Below are 23,955 nucleotides of genomic sequence, written 5' to 3'. Positions count from 1 at the left end.
AGAGCATTGGAGTCAAACCTACAGACACAATTATACCGGTATAAGCTACAGAATATTATACTAGTGCACCCCTGATAGGTGCAGACTAAGTGCAGGGTAGTTCCCCTGTTCCAATTCAATTAGACTACACAATTGTAACTTCGGAGCTCTGGATATCCGACTGCAAGCTCAAATTTGAGGAATGCTTGCCCAACTGTCCAAGCCATTGCATAACCAGGAGTGAACTGTAATCTATTGCTATTAAACTTGATTCAATGTAAGAATCTTCCTTCATAAAATACTAGTACGAACAGTGTCTTAATGCTCTTAACGGGATCAAACATGCTACTGAACATTTAGTTCTTTATCACTAATCCTGTAAAGGTCCCATAAAGGTTCCTATCTGTACCTTTCATGTACTCTACCTTGACCTAGTAATACTAATGACTCTGATGAGTGTATATTCATTCTAAATGCTGACTAAAGCTAAAGATGACTTGTGATTAGTGTTGCAAAATATCTTCCTTGGTTAATCAGATATCCTGGTTGGAGGATTCCCTCCCTGCTTATTCCCTCCTGATTCTGGGAATCCTCCAACCAACATTTCTGGGAAAGTTTGTGGAATTTTCCAACGCTATGATTGAGAGGGCAGGTACAGGAAGTGACATACCTGAAGATGGGTGTGTGTCCTGGTTTGGGTTTGTTCCATGTGAAATGTGAGGGCACTGAGAGAAACTGTTCCCCTGGCCCGTCCTTCTTCAGGGAGTGCAAGGTGTCTTCCGAGGGAGAGTCCATGAGGGGGGACCCGTTCCCAGAGTCGTCCAGGCCCAGGTCCCCCTTCCCCCCCATGGAGCATGTCCGGTCCTGGGAAGTCTTCCTAGTCTTGGAGGGGATGTCTGCCTCGGAAGGGCAGCACTGGAACATGCCCATGGAGGGGCTTCCTATCCAGGTGTCCTCTGTCACGCTGCCCCTTGGGGACGGCTCGGGGGTGGGGATCGGGGAGTGGTGTGGGGACACGGAGCCCATTGGGTAGCAGATGTCTGCGCTGGAGTGGCGTCTCTTCCCGCAGGGTGAGGTGGGGCGTGAGGAGGGGCGGGACGACGGCCGGGGGCTCAGCCAGTTCTCGTCGGTGACGGAGGTGCGTGGGGAGTGGCAGGGGGAGACTCGGGGGGACAGGGAGTGGGAGGAGTGAAAGGCAGGGTGGTGGTGCTGATGCCCAACCCACAGACCCTCCTCCAGGACCCCAGGGTGAGGGGAGCAGCCAGGGGAGGTGCGGGGAGACCCCAGGGTAAACCTTGCGGCCGCTTCGTTCAGCTCAGAGTCCACGTCATCGTACTCGTGGGAGAAGGACTCGCAGGACGAGGCGTCTGAGAACCAGCTCCTGGAGGACAGGGAGCTGCAGGGGGACGGGCTGAGAGTTGAGTCCCGGTATGAGTGGTCTAAGGGCAGGTACAGGTGGTCCCTGGACAGGGGCCGGTCCCCATGGTGGTAGTCCCCATCATTACCTCTAAGATTGTCCTCGTTAGCGTCCATCTCCTGCTGACAGCTGGGGGAGATAGAGGTGATCTGGATGCTAGGACACTCAAAGGCTTTGGGAGGCCCCCCACCCCCACCTGCAGGGCTGGATTTGTTTTTGTTGACATTGTCCTGGACCTCATAAATGGGGTCGTACACTTTGTGGGACTGCAGGCGCTGATGGGGGGAGGAGCTGATGACTTGGGAGTGGGAGTGAGGCTGCATGCTGCCATTGCGAGACTGACCCATAGACTGGTTGTTGACCACGGACTGCTGGCCCACATTGAGGATGTAGAACGACGTATTGTCGTCAGGCTCCAGATCTGAAGAGGAATGATGGAGAGAAAAAGGACCATAAGTCACCATCACAATAACCGCTCTATGGGCCATACAATACCTATTTGTATTATATGAGGAGGATGCTAATACTTGTGATCTGGCAATGCCTTTGAACTGAATTTATTTCAACAGAACATTACTTTTACCCCTATTCCTGTGCGATAAGAGCCACTGCACCGCCAGGAGAGTGATAAGGATAGACCCAGGCAAACAGCTCCACTATCTCCCTGACAAACACCTTTATTGGTGCTTTATTGCTGTGGTTTTCATTCTTCCTAGTCTTGGAGGGGATTCAACTCCTGTAGGCTTGACACACACATACCACAGGAGGAGTTACTTTGCTTCACTACAAACAAGGATAGTCCTCATCTACAACAGTAGGTACATTATGGTCTACTGATAGGCTACCTCCATTCCAGACATAGTCCTACATTCCTGAGGGGTGGGGGACATTCCTTTAGAGGGGTGGGGGACGAGAGAGGTGTGTGTGCATTACAGTCATGTGTGCACATTCTACGGGGTGGTCCCGGGATGTGTGTGTGAGCTGTGTGTGTGTGTGTGTGTGTGTGTGTGTGTGTGTGTGTGTGTGTGTGTGTGTGTGTGTGTGTGTGTGTGTGTGTGTGTGTGTGTGTGTGTGTGTGTGTGTGTGTGTGTGTGTGTGTGTGTGTGTGTGTGTGTGTGTGTGTGTGTGTTAGTCGGGCAGGAAGAAAATGGGCATGGTTCCAAGAGGGATAACCGATGAGCATCGCTCCTCAGGAAACAAATTCACACAACGGTGCATGCTCTCTCCTGTCATCACGGCAGCACCAGCACTCTAATAATACACATCAGCCCTGCCTCAGTGATGGTCTGGCCACACACAGGCACAAAGACAGGCACACACTCACAATCACAAATACAAGCACGCACGCACACACACAAAGGATAGGTGGCTCACAGACAACAACCTATTGTCCACCAACACCACTCTATTTGTAGTTATTGATAAACTGGCTGGACCTAACTGGGACACGAACACAGGACAGAGTCACTACACGCCCCCTGGACTCATCACCAGAAATACACCATGTCACGTTCTATTCCATAGTTCTGTTCAATATTAGGACTTAATACAAAGATGAAGAGAACTTGCAATATTGAACCCATGTAACTTTGTGAAAATACAGTTCACTTTTAACTACTGTTGCAGCAGTAGTGTAAATCACTTAACATAGTTGTGCTGTGCTCTCCTGTAAAATACAAAGTACAAATAACCTAACCAAAGGTGCACATAATCATGATATTTACACACCCAGTTCATGTCATAGGCAATGGGGGTTTGAAATTGCTGTTCGAATACAAAACACTTTCCGCAAAAAAGCTTGTTCTTCAAAACAAAACACTTTTAAAGGACATTGAGAAGAGACACAAATCCTGCGCGTCAACACATTTAGGAAACCACAGTCTTCTAAAGCGAAAGATGAATGAAAATATCAGAATCAGACTGTAAAAAGGAACATTTTAGGAGAGGAGCAGCCTACTCAATTCTCTCTCTCCCACTCTCCCTCCCACTCACTCACTCCCCCTCCCTCTCTCACTCCCTCCCTCGCAGCAGTCTATTCATAGCTGCTCCACAGAGGCCCTGCCTGCCTGTCAGTGTCACAAGACTGCTGTATCCTGTGACGACAGAGGGAGACATCATCTGACTGACGGAGGAATAGATAGAATGTATGGTGTGTGTGTGTGTGTGTGTATGGAGGAGGACAACAGAGCGGGTCAACAGCCTGCTGCACTGTGCTGCCTCGACCCCCCCCCGAGCCCTCAGAGGAAGGACAAGACAACACACTAACAAAGGCATGGCGTACAGTATGTGGACGGATACACTAACTAAAGCACTGCTATCGGGCTGGATGGTCATGCACTGTAGGCCCAGCTTTCCATAGCATCTGGAAAAACACACACATTTACATTGTGTTGTTCTGTTACTTTCTAGTCAAGTTTAAAAAAAATAAATAATTCAAAAGTAGTGTGGCACGCTTGTACTTTTCTGATACTAGAAGCTGAAAAACGATTTTGTACTAGAATTAGTATTACTTTTGGTACTTCTGTCAAATGTTTCTCACGGCGTCTACTGATTGAGAGAGGATCAAGTCTATCATTGCAGTCCCCTTGTAGCACAACAATACGCGGCCTCTAGACTAGCTCTAGACTAGCCTGTCCTGAGGAACTCACTGGGAGTCTGGGCAGCATCACCACTTGCGCTGCACAGAAGTTAACACGCTTAAACGTTATGTAGAAATGTTGAAAACTGTTGATTACTGTTGGCTAAACAATGTCCAAGAGCTACATAATACAACACTTTACAAAGCAGAAAGATAACGTTACCGGTAGCTTACAGCTTTGTATGCAAACTGTCCTTCCTAGCTTACAGCTTTGTAGGCAAACTGTCCTTGCTAGCTTACAGCTTTGTAGTCAAACTGTCCTTCCTAGCTTACAGCTTTGTAGGCAAACTGTCCTTCCTAGCTTACAGCTTTGTAGGCAAACTGTCCTTCCTAGCTTACAGCTTTGTAGTCAAACTGTCCTTCCTAGCTTACAGCTTTGTAGGCAAACTGTCCTTCCTAGCTTACAGCTTTGTAGGCAAACTGTCCTTCCTAGCTTACAGCTTTGTAGGCAAACTGTCCTTCCTAGCTTACAGCTTTGTAGTCAAACTGTCCTTCCTAGCTTACAGCTTTGTAGGCAAACTGTCCTTCCTAGCTTACAGCTTTGTAGGCAAACTGTCCTTCCTAGCTTACAGCTTTGTAGGCAAACTGTCCTTCCTAGCTTACAGCTTTGTAGGCAAACTGTCCTTCCTAGCTTACAGCTTTGTATGCAAACTGTCCTTCCTAGCTTACAGCTTTGTAGGCAAACTGTCCTTCCTATCTTACAGCTTTGTAGTCAAACTGTCCTTCCTAGCTTACAGCTTTGTAGTCAAACTGTCCTTCCTAGCTTACAGCTTTGTATGCAAACTGTCCTTCCTAGCTTACAGCTTTGTAGTCAAACTGTCCTTCCTAGCTTACAGCTTTGTATGCAAACTGTCCTTCCTAGCTTACAGCTTTGTAGGCAAACTGTCCTTCCTAGCTTACAGCTTTGTAGTCAAATTGTCTCCCTAGCTTACAGCTTTGTATGCAAACTGTCCTTCCTAGCTTACAGCTTTGTAGTCAAACTGTCCTTCCTAGCTTACAGCTTTGTAGTCAAACTGTCCTTCCTAGCTTACAGCTTTGTATGCAAACTGTCCTTCCTAGCTTACAGCTTTGTAGTCAAACTGTCCTTCCTAGCTTACAGCTTTGTAGGCAAACTGTCCTTCCTAGCTTACAGCTTTGTAGGCAAACTGTCCTTCCTAGCTTACAGCTTTGTAGTCAAACTGTCCTTCCTAGCTTACAGCTTTGTATGCAAACTGTCCTTCCTAGCTTACAGCTTTGTAGTCAAACTGTCCTTCCTAGCTTACAGCTTTGTAGTCAAACTGTCCTTCCTAGCTTACAGCTTTGTATGCAAACTGTCCTTCCTAGCTTACAGCTTTGTAGTCAAACTGTCCTTCCTAGCTTACAGCTTTGTAGGCAAACTGTCCTTCCTAGCTTACAGCTTTGTAGGCAAACTGTCCTTCCTAGCTTACAGCTTTGTAGGCAAACTGTCCTTCCTAGCTTACAGCTTTGTAGGCAAACTGTCCTTCCTATCTTACAGCTTTGTAGTCAAACTGTCCTTCCTAGCTTACAGCTTTGTAGGCAAAGTGTCCTTCCTATCTTACAGCTTTGTAGTCAAACTGTCCTTCCTAGCTTACAGCTTTGTTGGCAAACTGTCCTTCCTATCTTACAGCTTTGTAGTCAAACTGTCCTTCCTAGCTTACAGCTTTGTAGTCAAACTGTCCTTCCTATCTTACAGATTTGTAGTCAAACTGTCCTTCCTAGCTTACAGCTTTGTAGGCAAACTGTCCTTCCTAGCTTACAGCTTTGTAGGCAAACTGTCCTTCCTAGCTTACAGCTTTGTAGTCAAACTGTCCTTCCTAGCTTACAGCTTTGTATGCAAACTGTCCTTCCTAGCTTACAGCTTTGTAGTCAAACTGTCCTTCCTAGCTTACAGCTTTGTAGTCAAACTGTCCTTCCTAGCTTACAGCTTTGTATGCAAACTGTCCTTCCTAGCTTACAGCTTTGTAGTCAAACTGTCCTTCCTAGCTTACAGCTTTGTAGGCAAACTGTCCTTCCTAGCTTACAGCTTTGTAGGCAAACTGTCCTTCCTAGCTTACAGCTTTGTAGGCAAACTGTCCTTCCTAGCTTACAGCTTTGTAGGCAAACTGTCCTTCCTATCTTACAGCTTTGTAGTCAAACTGTCCTTCCTAGCTTACAGCTTTGTAGGCAAAGTGTCCTTCCTATCTTACAGCTTTGTAGTCAAACTGTCCTTCCTAGCTTACAGCTTTGTTGGCAAACTGTCCTTCCTATCTTACAGCTTTGTAGTCAAACTGTCCTTCCTAGCTTACAGCTTTGTAGTCAAACTGTCCTTCCTATCTTACAGATTTGTAGTCAAACTGTCCTTCCTAGCTTACAGCTTTGTAGGCAAACTGTCCTTCCTAGCTTACAGCTGAAGCTAACATCAATTCACTACCCTAGTACCTTGTTTATGATTACATGCAGTATACAAACCATAACGCAAAATATTGCAGATTTCAAAGCTTATTGTCACCAAAACTTTTATTCATTCACTTAATCTCCCCCGCCTCAGTTTCTCCAAGTCAAGATCATTTTTGCTCAGCATTAGTCTCTCTCTGTGTGTGAGAATGACGCCAGGGGTCTTAAAGAGACAGCACAGACTTTGATCAAAGAAGAGATTGCTTCTTCTATGCACATTTAGTTGATCAGTACAATAAAATAAGTCCCAAACGGAAGGGAAACAGATTGTTTTGATATCTGCAGTCTCATGAAATCAGTGAAAACAAGCTCAATAACTAAAAGGCAGGCACACATCCTACTGAATATGATTTCATCTGTATTGTGAATAGGCCGAGTCTAAATCTTGATGACCCAGTTTATCAATGGACTAGAGATTTTCCATTCAAATAAATGATTACCATTATGTTGTCATGTAGTTATTTGTTTTACCAAAGCCAAACTGATTGTATGACTGACTCATTAATGCATACATTCTAAATGTAATGACATCAACTGCCATTCTGTGACTTTGGCTAATATGACTTCTTTTTTCCCTTGTTTTGGTATTGTGATGGTATCAAGTATTGTGATAGTAAACTGGTATTGGTATCAAAATCTAAATACTGGTATCGTGACAACACCCTTCAAAAGGCACAGGATTGGACAGCCCTGGTAGTTTCCCACGCAATTCAATAAATGTAGCCAATTCAATAAACGGTCAACGGTAGAAATACAGTTAGACAAACCTGTAGGCCAATACTTTGTGAATCGCATTGCATTAAAGAAATCCATTGGGAGATATGAATTGAAAATGGAAAACAATTCAGTTTACATTAGCCAGAAGTAAGCACTCAAAATACATTTGCCTGGATATTTAAAGCGCAATGAAGCCAATATTCACTGCCAAATGCAGACATATTAAGAAGGGGTTACTTTCAAGGCAGTCATTTTCAATTGCATTTTAATTAACAAGAGCAGGTCCACAAATACACCTCAGTTATTAAAGATCTATTGAATATTGTCTGTTTCCAAGAGCCTGCTGGAAAGAGAGAAAACTATCTGCCAACTGTGTTGTACGTGTGTGTGTGTGTGTGTGTGTGTGTGTGTGTGTGTGTGTGTGTGTGTGTGTGTGTGTGTGTGTGTGTGTGTGTGTGTGTGTGTGTGTGTGTGTGTGTGTGTGTGTGTGTGTGTGTGTGTGTGTGTGTGTGTGTGTGTGTGTGTGTGTGTGTGTGTGTGTGTGTGTGTGTGTGTGTGTGTATGTGTATGTGTGAGGCACCTGTTGTGTTGTATATGTACATCTCCCCCTCATTTAAATGCTGTTCTAAATGATTGAGGTGGCATGGCCAGCCATCAATTAATACTCAACCCTACCACACTACAGGCTGCCAGCTCAGTTCATTAACATCACTCACTCAATGATTAGAGACAAGACAGAGAGAAATGGTCATCTCCCTGTCTTGTCTGTGACCACTGACAGACACACAGCAAGAACAGAGTCAGACACAACACATGAGCCAATTAGCAAAGGAAGCAGTGAAGCCATCTGATCTCAATCCAATTTTCCCAGCAGTGGGACATTAAATATCTTCTGGTTCTTATGAAGGGCTCTTTGTTTTATTCTATCAAGAACTGTCTACAACAGAATGTATCCGACAGATAGAGTGGGAAGGGCCCGATCTACATTTCTAACATATATGTTCACCGCGGCCACATCAAACTGTTCACATGTGAAGTGCAGTTTTGACAGTGGTGTTTTCCTGCTGATTGCATTATGAAATTAACATTCACCTGTAGCCAACTGCTTTGTGCGCATGGCTGCACTTAAAATGTGAAGAACTCTGTCCCAGAGTTGGTTTGGAATAGGCTATTTCTTTCTCAACAAGCTAACCAATAGAATAGGTAACCTACACTTTTCTACTATAGTAGATTGACATAGGCTAGTGATTTTGCTGTTTGTTACTCATTTTGTTGGCTGTGGAAAAGTAAATGTTATTCTAACATGTTCAAAGTGAACATTATAATTTGTTAAGAAGGACCACATCATTGTTTTGTTAATATTAATTACCATATTCTAAATATTATTTCCGTCATTCTGAGCACAGTGTGTGGACGCCCTAACCAATGCCCTAACCAATGCAAATGGGTCTGGTAAATTTCTCAAAATGTCCGGTGAATTAAAATGTCGCCGGTCAAATGTCCGGCACCACATTCTGCTAACGGAAACCCTGGGGCACGTTCGCTACAAAAATAACATTTTTTTGTGACAAAACCATCAGAAGAGCTGAAAATGTGATGGAGACCCATTCGGTACATGAGAATTTAATCTCAAAAGTCATTTTTATTTGCAACTACATCATCATTCACAGCCTTTTACCCACAACAAGTCAATTTGATGGAAACATCTCTGGTGGGAAAATGTGGATTTTAGAATATTCGCATGAAAATCGGTCACCAATCTGATGGAAACATAGCTATTGTCAAAAGTCTCATCATTGTCCTACTTCCACATGGCATTGGAAAGGCCTGTGAAGTCTGACTGTACTTTATACAGCATATAGGCTACAATCTGTATGTGAGTGAAAGTGTGTTTAAATGCTCTGCATGACCAGTCTAAGAGCTCATTAGGTGTATGTTTTATGATGTGGAAACCCTCTTGCTCCACAAGCTCCGACAGCCTCCTCAGATGACTGATCTGAAACCCTCTTGCTCAACAAGCTCCGCCAGCCTCCTCAGATGACTGATTTGAAACCCTCTTGCTCCACAAGCTCCGCCAGCCTCCTCAGATGACTGATCTGAAACCCTCTTGCTCCACAAGCTCCGCCAGCCTCCTCAGATGACTGATCTGAAACCATCCTGTTAATGCGGTTTCATCACACTGGATGGTCTTCTGGGGGGAGGAAGGAAGGGGAAAGAGGTTTACAGACAGAGAGGGGGAGGGTTGAGAGAAAAAGACAGAAGGGGGAGGGAGAGAAGAAAGCGGGTGCTTCTGGGGGGAGGCAGGGGATAGACATGTGGGAGGGAGGAGTGGAGTGGACCGGGTGCCCTGGCTCACACCCCTCTGAGACCAGATTAGCCCACTGGAACGCCACTGAATACCTGGCGAAGGGGCTCCCCTGGGGGTGTCAGACCCCAACCACCTGCTCTCAGGAGGAGAAGAGGGGGATGGAGGAGGATAGAGGCAAGGAGGAGGCGAAGAAGAGAGCAGAAAGGAGGAGGAGAGGAGGAAGGAGGAGAAGAGGAGAAAGGAGGAGGAGAGGGTAGTCGGGGATGCATGTGGATCAGACAGGTCTAAGAAACCTGGTCAACATGACCACAACCCTCCTGTCCCTGTTTTAGAACCATTATATCAACAAACTATCATTAAAATTCCCTCACACACTCCGGCCCACGCACGTATGCACACACACACCAACCCACATGCTCAAAGGTTGAATTAATGGATCTATGATTTATGACATTGACGGAGCCTCATACGAGATATGAGTCAGTCCTCTGGAAAAGTTCCTGGTAAGACATGAGGTCAGATGAGTTAAACTCTCCTTTATCTCATCTGAACATCTCATAATCTAACCAGACAATGAATAGAAAACACAGCTGCTTTACTCTACTCCTGGTCTAGCCTGGCCTGAGGCCCCTACTCCTCCCTCCTCCACTTCTGACAGGCTGCAAGAGGATTGCGTCATACACAACTAAAGTGCCCCCACATCAGACTGCCGATCTGGTTAAATAAAGAGCCCTAAGAGGCTTTGCTGTTCCTAAGCTAATAATAGCTGGAAATCGCCTGGCAGTGGAGTTAAAGAGAGGTTTTGCTATAGGTGATGTAGGATAGGCCTCTCCGTGACACACCCCAGGGTCAACCATGTTGCATTCTCCACCATCCCCAGGCAACCTGACGGGCAGCCCCAACTAAGAGGCCTCCGAGGTGGCCTCGACCTGCCTCAGACATCACCTTCTCTCTGGAACCCTGGGGATTCTCAGTGGTCTGGCCGCTCACGCCTCTTCTCCTCTCCTTCCCCGGCACAGGCTCTCCTCATGGTCTACCCTGCCCTGGAGTGGGTCAGGGTCATCTGGTCATTATTACTGACACAGGTCCTGTCCTAAGAAACAGCCTTCGGTTATAGTAAGGGGATCTACCACTCTCTTGTTGCCTCGCTCTACCTCTCTCTCGCGTGACAAATTCATCACCATGAACTGTTCTTTCATTTACCCGTTTTCTCTGTGCTGCTACACCTGTGTTGTGTATGCGTGCGCTCATGCATGCGTTAGTGCGCACATACACTACCATTCAAAAGTTTGGGGTCACTTAGAAATGTCCTTGTTTTTGAAAGAAAAGCAACATTTTTGTTGATTAAAATAACATCAAAATGATCTGAAATACAGTGGGGCAAAAAAGTATTTAGTCAGCCACCAATTTTGCAAGTTCTCCCACTTAAAAAGATGAGAGGCCTGTAATTTTTATCATAGGTACACTTCAACTATGACAGACAAAATGAGAAAAAAAATCCAGAAAATCACATTTGTAGGATTTTTAATGAATTTATTTGCAAATTATGGTAGAAATTTTATCACCTACAAACAATATTATTTGGTCACCTACAAACAAGCAATATTTCTGGCACTCACAGACCTGTAACTTCTTCTTTAAGAGGCTCCTCTGTCCTCCACTCATTACCTGTATTAATGGCACCTGTTTGAACTTGTTATCAGTATAAATGACACCTGTCCACAACCTCAAACAGTCACACTCCAAACTCTACTATGGCCAAGACCAAAGAGCTGTCAAAGGACACCAGAAACAAAATTGTAGACCTGCACCAGGCTGGGAAGACTGAATCTGCAATAGGTAAGCAGCTTGGTTTGAAGAAATCAACTGTGGGAGCAATTATTAGGAAATGGAAGACATACAAGACCACTGATAATCTCCCTCGATCTGGGGCTCCACGCAAGATCTCACCCCGTGGGGTCAAAAGAAATCCCAGAACCACACGGGGGGATCTAGTGAATGACCTGCAGAGAGCTGGGACCAAAGTAACAAAGCCTACCATCAGTAACACACTACGCCGCCAGGGACTCAAATCCTGCAGTGCCAGACGTGTCCCCCTGCTTAAGCCAGTACATGTCCAGGCCCGTCTGAAGTTTGCTAGAGAGCATTTAGATTATCCAGAAGATTGGGAGAATGTCATATGGTCAGATGAAACCAAAATATAACTTTTTGGCTGGGTCTTTCAACATGACAATGATCCCAAACACACCGCCCGGGCAACCAAGGAGTGGCAATGAAGGTCCTGGAGTGGCCTAGCCAGTCTCCAAATCTTTGGAGGGAGTTGAAAGTCCGTGTTGCCCAGCAACAGCCCCAAAACATCACTGCTCTAGAGGAGATCTGCATGGAGGAATGGGCCAAAATACCAGCAACAGTGTGTGAAAATGTTTGACCTCTGTCATTGCCAACAAAGGGTATATAACAATGTATTGAGAAACTTTTGTTATTGACCAAATACTTATTTTCCACCATAATTTGTAAATAAATTCATTAAACATCCTACAATGTGATTTTCTGGATATTTTTTTCTCATTTTGTCTGTTATAGTTGAAGTGTACCTATGATGAAAATTACAGGCCTCTCTCATCTTTTTAAGTGGGAGAACTTGCACAATTGGTGGCTGACTAAATACTTTTTTGCCCCACTGTACAGTGTAGACATTGGTAATGTTGTAAATGACTATTGTAGCTGGAAACAGCTGATTTTTCAAGATAAACTTAGATTAGCTAACAACGTGCCATTGGAACACAGGAGTGATGGTTGCTGATAATGGGCCTCTGTATGCATATGTAGATATTCCATAAAATCAGTTTCCAGCTACAATAGTCATTTACAACATTAACATTGTCTAAACTGTATTTCTGATCAATTTGATGTTATTTTAAATTGACAATTTAAAAATAAATAACTTTTATTTCAAAATCAAGGACATTTCTAAGTGACCCTAAACTTTTGAACGGTGGTGGACGTGTCCTCCAGAGCCACACAGGGCAGGACAGTCAGTGTGTGTGAGGCCTGGAGGTAACAGTAGTAACCTAACGCTGGGTTCCCTTTGTGTATCCAGGCAGGTTGATTAGACACGCGTCTCTGTTTAGACCCCCTGCACACTGGGCTTTCTTCAGGGCCTGGCTCTCCTTTCTACTCTCCTCAAGAGCTGCTGACCAACACAGAGCCAGGGACTGGAACAGTGGGGGACTCATTGACTGAAGCAGGACTTGCACTGAGTACTAATTAGCCATCCAACCACCTCTGAAATAACATAAAGAACAGTCCATTTCTAGCTCATCATTTCTGTTACTTACTGTAGTAAAAGGCCATCTATCTACCCTCAACATTTTGCAGCAGCTTTTTAATGATACAATTGTATAACTATTACCATCTGTAATAGCTCAATTACACATCGTTACACAATTATAACCATTATTTAATAGTTTGGATTTTGGTCAAATAATGCCTTGGAGTTGATACGTCATCTTTATCAGACAATAGTGACCACCTGAAGAACACATTTAATTACTTCCTTTCTGTTCTGCCTATCCAACAACTGAGCTGCCTGCCTGGCTGGCTGACTGACTGGCTGGCCACCTGCCCCCATTTCTAAACACAGAGGCTGTGACGCACAAGGCACGCATACTGTACTGTATATTACTGTTAGTAGGGCTGGCCTGGCCTACACCTGTGGCCCTCAATGCTGACTGGAGGGGGAGGAGTGGGGATGCCTCAAACCTCCCGTTGTACTCTGTTGGTCGGCTACGTGTTTGAGAGAGGGGGAGGGAAAGAGAGAAGGGGGAGAGAGACAGAGACAAAAAGAGCCTAGGAGTTATATAGAAATAGAAAATAGCTAAACATTTTGTTTTAAAGATGTTTTAGTGTCACATACACCGGATAGGTGTTGTTTTACAGGGTCAGTGTCACGACTCCGACCGAAGGTGGCTCCCCTTCCCGTTCGGGTGGTGCTCAGCGGTCGTCGTCACCGGCCTACTAGCAGCCACTGATTCTTTTCTCCCCCTCCTTATGTGTTTATTGATTACACCTGTTTTGAGTTGGTTGTAATTAGTTGGGCTTTATTAGTCAGCCTGTTTCTTTGTGTGGGATTGATTATTGTAACCCTGGTGTTCGTTACAGACGAACGTGTTGTATGATCGTATATAGTGCTGGACTGTTTTCGTTCCCAGTGTCCGGGGCATTTTGGATTTGAGCACCCAGTGTTTAGTGGGGTGGCCGTGGTTCACTGTGTGTGCATTAAAAGAGCACTATATTGAACTCTGTTTTCCCTGCGCCTGACGTCATACTCACAACACCCAGTACGTTACAGTCAGCCATATTAGTACAGCTTGAGGGCACATCGACAGACTGACAGATTTGACTCAAACCAGCGACCTTTTGGCTACTGGCCTAAAGCTCTAACCGCTAGGCTACCTGCTGCTCCATTTAGTGATGGGCTGTACATAACTTGTGCAGTACAGCTCTAGGTAGGCCTAATCTACCATTTATTTGATAGATGATTTGACAGGATTGTAACTTAGCACTGTCAGGACTTTGATGTTATTATTACTAGACCTACGCGGAGCATGAGGGATATAATCCATACTTTTGACCGCACTGACGGTCTGAAGTAGTACATCCGGCCCCGAATAGGCCCAATGAACCTGACGGCTGGCTTAGCCAACGCTAACACATGTTTGTTAGATAAATAAAGCATCTCATGCTTAATGATAACATTATAGGATAAACATTGAGAGTGGCCCAGTGGCCACCTGAATTAAAAAGCCCCCAGTGCAATAGGTTCACAGAAAAAGGCTATTCATATAGCCTACTATAGCATTTAAACTCATTTTAGTTTACTTATTTAATCAGTTAATATTAGTCCCATAAGACAAGAATTCCCTTTTGCAGAAATGTTATGTTACATGTTTTATATAGTCCTGGGTACATCTATTTTTCACATCACATACATTTATCCAGTTGCCTATGTACCAATAGGCTTCATACAGTCAACCGTGGTTGGTCACTGACTGTCAAACTACCCAGGCTGCATCCATTGGTTAACAGTGGTCAGGCAGTATGAGCGGTGACCCCCAGCTACAGTACATTAGATGATTGTCCTTTGAGCCGCGAATGCAGTAGTGACGATAACACAGCCCAACAGCCTGCAATAACCCAGGGCAGATAGATAACATCAGTGGCTACTGCTCTGCTCACAGCACAACCTAACCAGGGTGACATTTAAACAATATGCCTGTCTGCGCTGACTGTGCATACGCCTGATCCAGAGAAAGAGAGGGGGGGGGACAGGGGGAGAGCTAGGGAGAGGGAGGAGTGAAAGCAAGGAAGACAGAGCAGAGAAATACTATGTGGGAGTGAGAGTAAAACTGAAATCTTGGTTGACATTTGCAAACTGTGAGTCTGGAAAAGTGCAGAGACTTAACTAAATAGGTATATGATCGAACTGCCAAAATAGAGTGTGAAAGGATGGGGTGGCCCCAGAATGTGTACACACACCTCTTAGTGCTAAGTAATTACATTGAATTTCAACTACAATATTAGTTTGTCTCCTATAAATAAAACAACTCAGTCAGTTGGAAAACAACTTGAAGGTGGAGCTGAGTAGATGAAGACGAAGGCCTACTGCATTAGGAGTCTTTCACTAACCTCGGCATCCCTTGGGGTCTCTGGGCTGAGACAAGATTTAACAGACTCATATCATAATATGTACTATTTATCATACAGTATAATAGGAATATAATATGTAATATCATCATAATAATGTATGTAATATCCTTCTCCTCCACTCCCCTCTCCAGTCACAGTCCCTAGTGATGATGTCCCTCCTTACACAACTGTAACAGCAGCAGTAAGCTGCTGGCCCCGAGAGTAAATTGTGCAACCATGGAGTGGAGAAGGAAGAGGTGGAGGGGGACCTTCGGTGCCGTAAGAAGGAAGTGCAGTGTCCCTGGGTGGAGAAATGGCCGTGCTGTCTGGGGGCTTGTAAAGTGGAAAGGAACCCTTGCACACTCACCAAGATCTTTCTCTGCACACCCACAAGGCCATGTTAAATGCCAGAGGGTAGATAGACAAATTGACATTTATATTTCACATTAGCTTCGTCAAGGCTATTTTAATTTAATTCCCAAAGGCCCCCTCTCCACTAGACACTACACAGATAGTTGTAGAAGGTTTGCATCATCATGTTCCGCAAATTACCTCCAATGAAATGTAGGCCTAAATAGCATGGTTTCCCCCAACCAATCATAGTGTTACTCATCAACAGGCCACCGACATCAAACCATATAAGTTGAAAGGTCATAAATTGTTCACAAACCCAAACTTTCCCACATTTTGTGAAAAATAAAACTTTCATGTTTTTTTAGTTAACTCCAGTGGTCCTTCATGGGAAAATTGTCATCAAACTTTGTCATCAAAGTCTGGCATTCTCTGGATTTATGGTGCTTTCAAGGCAAATGGGAACTCTGAAATAAACAAGGTCGAATCATGATGACGTCAGCGATCTTCAGGTCAGAGCTCTAGAAAGAGGCCCGAGTTCCAGACATTCAATTCCACGTTGGATGACCGTTCAAAACCTATTTTCCCAGTTGGACCTCGTTTTTTCTCAGAGCTCCCAGTTGTCTTTAACTCATTGAAAACAGATTTCACAGTTCTGAGTTTCCAGTTGTTTTGAGCGCGACAGAAGTCATGCTGGATTGACAGCATGGCCAATGGTTGAATATTTATCCTTTTAATCTTGGAAAAAGAGACCCTTAAACCCTGACCACACACCCACTCCACTGAACAGCAGGCTATTGGTTTCTTTGCAATGCTTGTAGTTAGGCACTAATTCCTTCCAAAACACTCATTGTTGAATTTGCGATTTCCAACTTGCTGTGTAATGTTTGTCCAATGGCCGCTGAGCACAGATACATTTTATTTCTCTTCATTATTTATCTTCATATGACAAGGCTTAAATAGGATTTGCCAGTAGATTGTTGACTTGATTCATGATGATGACTGCTAGCTAAGATTTTCAAAGTATGATGTTGACAGTCCAATCAAAGCTGCTTTAGATATGACATGACTTGACGTCATTTTATCTGTGGCCAATGACCTTGAGCCTTCTTGGATGGGCACTTCTAATGTAACTCAATGGCAGCACCCAAGGGGCTTGAATTTTCAAGCTCTACCCTTAGATATGGCAGTGACCTAGTGTCCCCATGAGAGACAGAACACTGAGCCAATCACGGCGCAACTAGAGAACATTTCCAACCCCTACGCTCCGTATATGTTCCGCTGGTTGCCCCACCACCAAAGAAATCACTGAGCTAGGCTGAAACGCCTGCATTTTGGAGCTGCCTTACTCAAGTAAGCAAAAACGAGACCAGGTTTGAATGCGGCTTTATTAACTCAATTTTTTTTAAATATATATATTGTTGTACATCGTTTGTAAACTGATACATGACATGTATTAATGTCACAATAACATACAAAACAGGCATCCTCCCCAAAAAGTTGGTTATTTTTATAGAAAGGTGGAGCTCAAAACAGATGGGGCAGTGTCGCCACTGACTAAAACAGGGCTTACAGGCACAGCCTAGAATAAACTGGGATTCAGCAGCAGCAGCTCTTACTGAGACCAGTGCAATATGCCCCGCCTCTTCAAAGAAGAACATGGAGGGGGAAAACTAAATGCAAGATTTCAACAACTTTCTCTTCTTCCCCCGCATGTTGATACAGTGTAGCATGGCCAGTGGGAGCTTCAGTTACACTAAATTTAAAGTAGACAGATGCCACACATAGCTGCTCGTGCCTCGCCCTGGGAAACAAACATCTCTCTCATCACTCCAGACCAGGGCTCCTCCAGGCCAGACCCCCTCAGCTCAGCTCCACACTGTCCACTCTGGAGGGTTAGGGGGTTGGGGCACCCACCTGGCCAACTAGCCCACATATCCTCAGTGTTAACGAATCCAACCAGGGTTCACTGCTGGCTACCAAACTGTTAAGCCCCCTCACTCTAAGCTGTGTGCTCCACTGAACAGAGATAGGCTACATTATAACCCAAATACCTAATGTACTTTCAACATGTGGAGTCCTGCATAGAGTACAATACACAGCAGTAGAGACTGTAGTGTCAATGGTCATAGTATGTTTAAAGGTGCACTATGCAGAAATTGCTCTGGTTGCTAAAGTTCTAATAGTTCGCCTAATTTCAGTTTATGAGACAAATAAAGCTAGTATAGTGGAGACATTGTACCATGTACTAAATCTCTGTGAAATGTATTTTCCATAACCAAAAATATTGTATTTTCTGCTGTTTGAAGTTGATGTACAAAACTGAAAGTGAAATATATGCAAAAAAGAAACTTAAGAACGAGAAGCATAAAAATAGCACACATAGAACAGATCTACTACTTCTTAGACTTGCTGTCAATGAGAATTACAGCTCAAAAACACATTTCTATGCGAATTGTGTCAGGTCGCCCAAAAAGTTACAGATTGCAGCTTTAAGTCTTCACCACTCAGTTTAACCTTGGTTATAGGCCTGAATGTGACTCATTTTTCACAAAGGAAAACTCCATAAATTAGAGGAATAATGCTTTGTAATTTATAACTTGATACATTGTTAGTCTTCCAGACACACTTGATAAGGGTCCTGCAACACAGACCCTCATCTGAGCCGGTTACACCCCCACAACACACACAGCTGGCCAGAGTCTGGGAGTCGGACATACAGTCACTCACCTGTTGATGTGGCGCACAACATTCTTCTGCTCCTAGCTCCCGTTAAACGGTAACGGTGAAGCAGTGTTGCTCTGTGGACTGGACAGCTTCAGAGCTGTCTGCTGCTGGGGGACTCCTGATCTAACAGAGCTGTCTGCAACCTGCCGCCTGAAGCCCTCTACCACTCTTTCTGAGAGCCCAATATAGTCCACCATGAGAGCGATGTAATTTCAGTCTTTCCCACGACTGAGACAGACAGAGCCAGGAGTCAAGTCCAGACAGATGAAGCTGGGGCAAGCACAAGAACAAACTAAAAGTCAAGTGCAACAGATCTCATCCAAAAAAATGACAGACTGTCACTTAGTTGATTTCCTAACTGGGTTTCAGCTATTACGCAATACTACTACATTACAACATCAAACTCTGTACAAATTCTACTCTACAATATACCAACATGTCAACCGATGTACTAGCTTACGCCAATTCAAGCCTGATTACAGTTAGTTTACGCCAAGATTGCCAGCATCTGGAGATTTCATTAGTCTGGATCAGGCTCTCTCTTAGATGGAAATAACTGGTGGTCTCCCATATCCTTCGTGGGTGAGGAGGGAGGGAGGAGAAGAAGAAGAAAAAGAGAGGAAGCATGCATGGTCCTTGTTGAGGCTTGCACAGCACTGAGGTGGTACGATGATGACAGACCCAGAGCTGCCAGACAGGCCACCGGATGTGAGAGAAAAAGGACCAGAAGAGAGAGAAAGAAAGAAGACAAAAAGGGTAAGAGAAAGGAAGGCGAGCGAGACAGAACCTCTCCCTGTTCCCCTTAACAACAGGGGGGAGGAGCTGCCCACGTCTGGCTGGGCACTGTAGACTGCCACCACCTCTAGACTAGAGGTCGACCGATTATGATTTTTCAATGCCGATACCAATTATTGGAGGACCATAAAAGCCGCTACCGTTTAATTTGACTAATTCTTTTTGTTTTTTATTTGTAATAATGATAATTACAACAATACTGAATGAACACTTATTTTAACTTAATATAATACATCAATAAAATCAATTTAGCCTCAAGTAAATAATGAAACATGTTCAATTTGGTTTAAATAATGCAAAAACAAAGTGTTGGAGAAGAAAGTAAAAGTGCAATATGTACTATGTAAGAAAGCTAACGTTTCAGTTCCTTGCTCAGAACATGAGAACATATGAAAGCTGGTGGTTCCTTTTAACATGAGTCTTCAATATTGCCAGGTAAGAAGTTTTAGGTTGTAGTTATTATAGGAATTATAGGACAATTTCCCTCTATACCGTTTGTATTTCATTAATCTTTGACTATTGGAAGTTGTTATAGGCACTTTAGTATTGCCAGTGTAACAGTATAGCTTCCGTCCCTCTCCTCGCTCCTCTCTGGGCTCGTACCAGCAACAAAACAACAATTAGCGCGCGCTAACTAGCTAGCCATTTCACTTTGGTTACATGAGCCTCAGCTCAGGAGTTGATAGGCTTGAAGTCATAAAAAGCGCAAGGCTTGAAGCACAACGAAGAGCTGCTGGAAAATCGCCGAAAGTGCTATTTGAATTAATGTTTACGCGCCTGCTTCTGCCTACCACCGCTCAGTCAGATACGTGTATGCTTGTATGCTCAGTCAGATTACATGCAACGCAGGACACGCTAGATAATATCTAGTAATATCCTCAACCATGTGTAGTTAACTAGTGATTATGATTTATTGTTTTTTATAAGATCAATTTAATGCTAACTAGCAACTTACCTTGGCTTACAGCATTCGCGTAACAGTCTCCTTGTGGAATGCAACGAGAGAGAGGCAGGTCGTTATTGCATTGGACTAGTTAGCTGTAAGGTTGCAAGATTGGATCCCCCGAGCTGACAAGGTGAAAATCTATCATTCTGCCCCTGAACAAGGCAGTTAACCTACGGTTCCTAGGCTGTCATTGAAAATAAGAATGTGTTCTTAACTGACTTGCCTAGTTAAATAAAGATTAAATAAAGGTCTTAAAAATCAATTAAAAACTACAAATCGGCGCCCAAAAATACCGATTTTCGATTGTTATGAAAACTTGAAATCGGCACTAATTAATCGGCCATTCCGATTAATCGGTCGACCTCTACTCTCGACTGCCACTCAATAGGGCCCACACTCCCACCACCACTAGACTGCCACCCAATGGGGCCCTCACTCCCACCACCACTAGACTGCCACCCAATGGGGCCCTCACTTACCTCCAGCCACCTTCTCTATGACACCTTTTGTGTCATACGGACATGGCAGTTTGGAAGGATGAGAAGGCAGACAGGGTCAAAAGGCTCCTAAAAGGTTTAGTGTTACATCTTCACTTTTCACTGTACACAGCCTCGCTCAATACCACATGAGCACACTAGCTGCCATGTAGGGATAGAAAAAGAGTAACAGTTTGTTTCTTAAATATCATAAGGGGAAAAAAGGACCATATTAAAGTATATCTATAGTTTATCCCCACTACTCTCGAGTTTCAGTGAGAAGTGAATACGCCCTTACCCTATAAATGAATAACCTTGTCAAAGTGACAGGTTGCTACTTTAGACTAATTTAGGCCTAATCCTGGCAGTAGAGTTGAACATTCTGTCAAATTGTTATTTGATTTGAAGGACTTATTAGTCCATGTTTTTCCCTCTTCCATCCAACACCGTTGTAGGCCTACAGTAGTGGGGGAAAACCCTTCAACATTGACTGAGTTAGGCTACTGCCTTTTACTACAGCACTCACTGGAATGCCTCACTTCAAAGGGAACTGCATTTCCTGAACAACAAATCACAAGAGAGAGAGAAAGAGACAAAGCCCTCACCTACAGAGAGATTAACCTAGAGAAGAGTCCCCTCAGCCAGCTGGTTCTGGGGCTGTGTGGAGTCTGTTTGTGAACAGAGCCCCAGTACCAGCTGGCTGAGGGGACTCTTCTCTAGGACAGCAACATAATTAGACCCAACAAAAGTATGAGAAAGCAAAAAGATAACCATTTAACACACTGGAAAGACTCAACCAAAAAAGAGAGCAAATTGGAATGCTATCTTGCCCTATACAGAGAGTACACAGAGTCACAATACCTGACCACTTTGACTGACCCCAAATTAAGAACATCCTTGACTATGTACAGACTCAGTGAGCATAGCCTTGCTATTGAGAGAGGCTGCCATAAGCAGACCTGGCTCTCAAGAGAAGACAGGCTATGTGCACACTGCCCACAAAATGAGGTGGAAACTGAGCTGCACTTCCTAACCCCCTGTAAAATGTATGACCACATTAGAGATACATATTTCCCACAGATCACACTGACAAAGAATTTCAAAACAAATCAAACATTGATAAACTCCCATATCTGTTAGACAAAATACCTCAGTTTGCAATCTCTTCAGCAAGATGTGTAGCCCATTGCCATTGATCAAAGGGCAACCACTTGATATACCACTAATATTTATCTTTCCCTATTATTCATACTACAACTATTGGCACATTGCTAAAACACTGTACATAACTGATAATAAAACAAATATCTTTTGAAACCTTTTCGAATCCAATATTTACTGTTAAATTCAAATAGTATTTTGTTGATGTTGTTCTGTGTCTTCTCAGGTTTGTTTATTTCACGTGCTTTGGCAATGTAAACACGTTTCCGATGCGAATAAAGCCTTTGAAGAGAAAGTCCAAGCTTGGCACAGTGCAGTCTTCTTAATCATATGTTTATTCACAGTGGTAAGACCTACTGCAGTAGAGTAGGACAGACTGAAAAGTTGGGGTCTAGACTACATAGGCTCATGTGTTTTTTCTCAATGGTTCTTACACTAACATTTACTATTCAATTAGGCTATGTAAACAAACAGCTGGGTACTACATACCTTACTGACGGGATTCAGAGAGTGACTGAGAATAACATGTCTGTCACTACCTGTAACTAAGGTATAGCCTACTGTTCTATTTGAGTGGATGGAAATCTGCTGGGCCATTTCTCTGGGTTCATAGTTGCTTTATTAATAACCATATAATTGCGGTTAACAGTATGATCCACTTTGATGAACAATCATAATAGCACAGTTCAAGAAACTAAATAAATACAAATGTAGGAAATAGAGGTGCTCCAGGTTGTTCTAGAGAGCCCTGACTTGTGTGAGTGAGGCTAGCGCTGAGGAGGAGGAGAGAGAGAGAGAGAGAGAGAGAGAGAGAGAGAGAGAGAGAGAGAGAGAGAGAGAGAGAGAGAGAGAGAGAGAGAGAGAGAGAGAGAGGCTTGGGCTGGAAGGAGTGAGTGAGTGAGTGAGTGAGTGAGTGAGTGAGTGAGTGAGTGAGTGAGTGAGTGAGTGAGTGAGTGAGTGAGTGAGTGAGTGAGTGAGTGAGTGAGTGAGTGAGTGAGTGAGTGAGGCCAAGTGTGACACAGTGCAGTCTTCTTAATCACATGTTTATACACAGAGATAAGACCTACTGCGGTAGAGTTGGTCAGACTGAAAGCTTACTAGCAGTGCTCCAGGTTGTTCTAGCGAGCCCTGACTTGTGTGAGTGAGGCTAGGGCTGATGAGGAAGGAGAAAGAGAGAGAGCAATTAAACTTGGAGCCATACTGTTCAACTCACCGTTACTCTGGTTCTGTGTCTCTGCGTTACACTCCAGTTATTAATGTGAACAGGCACTAGTCATACGGGCCAAGGCACACGGTCCAACCAGATTAAAACCACTTGCACAGTGGCGTTTTTATTCCTTGACTTATTCCAAAAGCACTTTTTTCACTTTTCCCTACTCGTCTCCAAATTAGACTTTTTTATAATCCAGGGAAAAATTGATTGCGGCGGAGAAAGGACTAGCAAAGCCTTGGATTCATAGTATTGCGAGAGTTTCATGAAAAGGGCAGAGCTAGGCTTAATTCTGTAGATATTGGTCCTATTTAATCAAAACTGGTAATCAAGCTTTTAAGTTAAATGTAAGTTGCAGTCGCCCTACACTGAATTTAGGGTTTGAATTAAAACAGTTTGCAGTTTCACAGAATCCAAGCATGCATTCTAGCTATGTGAAAGACAGATGCTTTTGAAATAGCGTGGAACTCCTAGATATGTGGTTATGAATGAATGACAGCTTGCTTGTCTTCTCTTGTCTCAGAATGGTTAAACCCCTTGTCTTGTCTTGTTTCCAAAACAACTGTCCAAAATACACAAACAAAACACAAATAGAATATTGTAGCATGATGCATCACCAGACTTCCACAGATCTGGTTATTTCTCTGCACACCTGGTCACACTGAGATTCTGATATGAACCCCCACCTTCTCACACACACACACACACACCTCTATCTGTGAGAGTCAAATACTGTATTGCCGGCAAACTGGGCGCAAACTGCCGAGATGATTGAAATGGCAGCAGGGTGACATAGGGTTATTGGATGTGTTTGGACTTATTGGCCAAAGAAATTATGCACAAAAAAAAACTGTATAAACTAGGTTGTGAGGTTTCTTGTATACTGGGAAATATGTAGTTTCAGTTTATTAATTCAGTTTAATTTATTGTGTTGTTTATTGTTGTAATGGTGTTTTGTCAAGCTGCATAGTCAACGTACCAAATACTCTAATTTAAACATACACATTTATCTGCATTACAAATTAATAGTTAAAGGGAGTAATACTACTTGATGTAATAACCTCTTCATTTATGAGGTCATAACTAAGCAGAAAAATAGAGAATATTTG

General features: G+C 43.7%; 1 protein-coding gene across 3 annotated transcripts in view; it reads right to left on the bottom strand.

The window, feature by feature from the left end:
* Window positions 1-23,955, bottom strand: part of LOC124035541 (nuclear factor of activated T-cells, cytoplasmic 3-like) — a 101,565-nt gene that overhangs the window by 76,279 nt on the left and 1,331 nt on the right. For 2 of the 3 annotated variants that reach the window (XM_046349003.1, XM_046349004.1), the window contains exon 2: window positions 650-1,817. In XM_046349003.1, coding sequence (XP_046204959.1) covers window positions 650-1,817 — 1,168 coding nt within the window. Of the gene's footprint in view, window positions 1-649; window positions 1,818-18,261; window positions 19,053-23,955 lie in introns of those variants that run through there. The other variant, XM_046349006.1, reaches the window with a different exon arrangement.

Source organism: Oncorhynchus gorbuscha, linkage group LG05, assembly GCF_021184085.1.
Source record: "Oncorhynchus gorbuscha isolate QuinsamMale2020 ecotype Even-year linkage group LG05, OgorEven_v1.0, whole genome shotgun sequence".
Taxonomy (NCBI): domain Eukaryota; kingdom Metazoa; phylum Chordata; class Actinopteri; order Salmoniformes; family Salmonidae; genus Oncorhynchus; species Oncorhynchus gorbuscha.
This window is presented reverse-complemented; position numbering and strand designations above follow the sequence as displayed.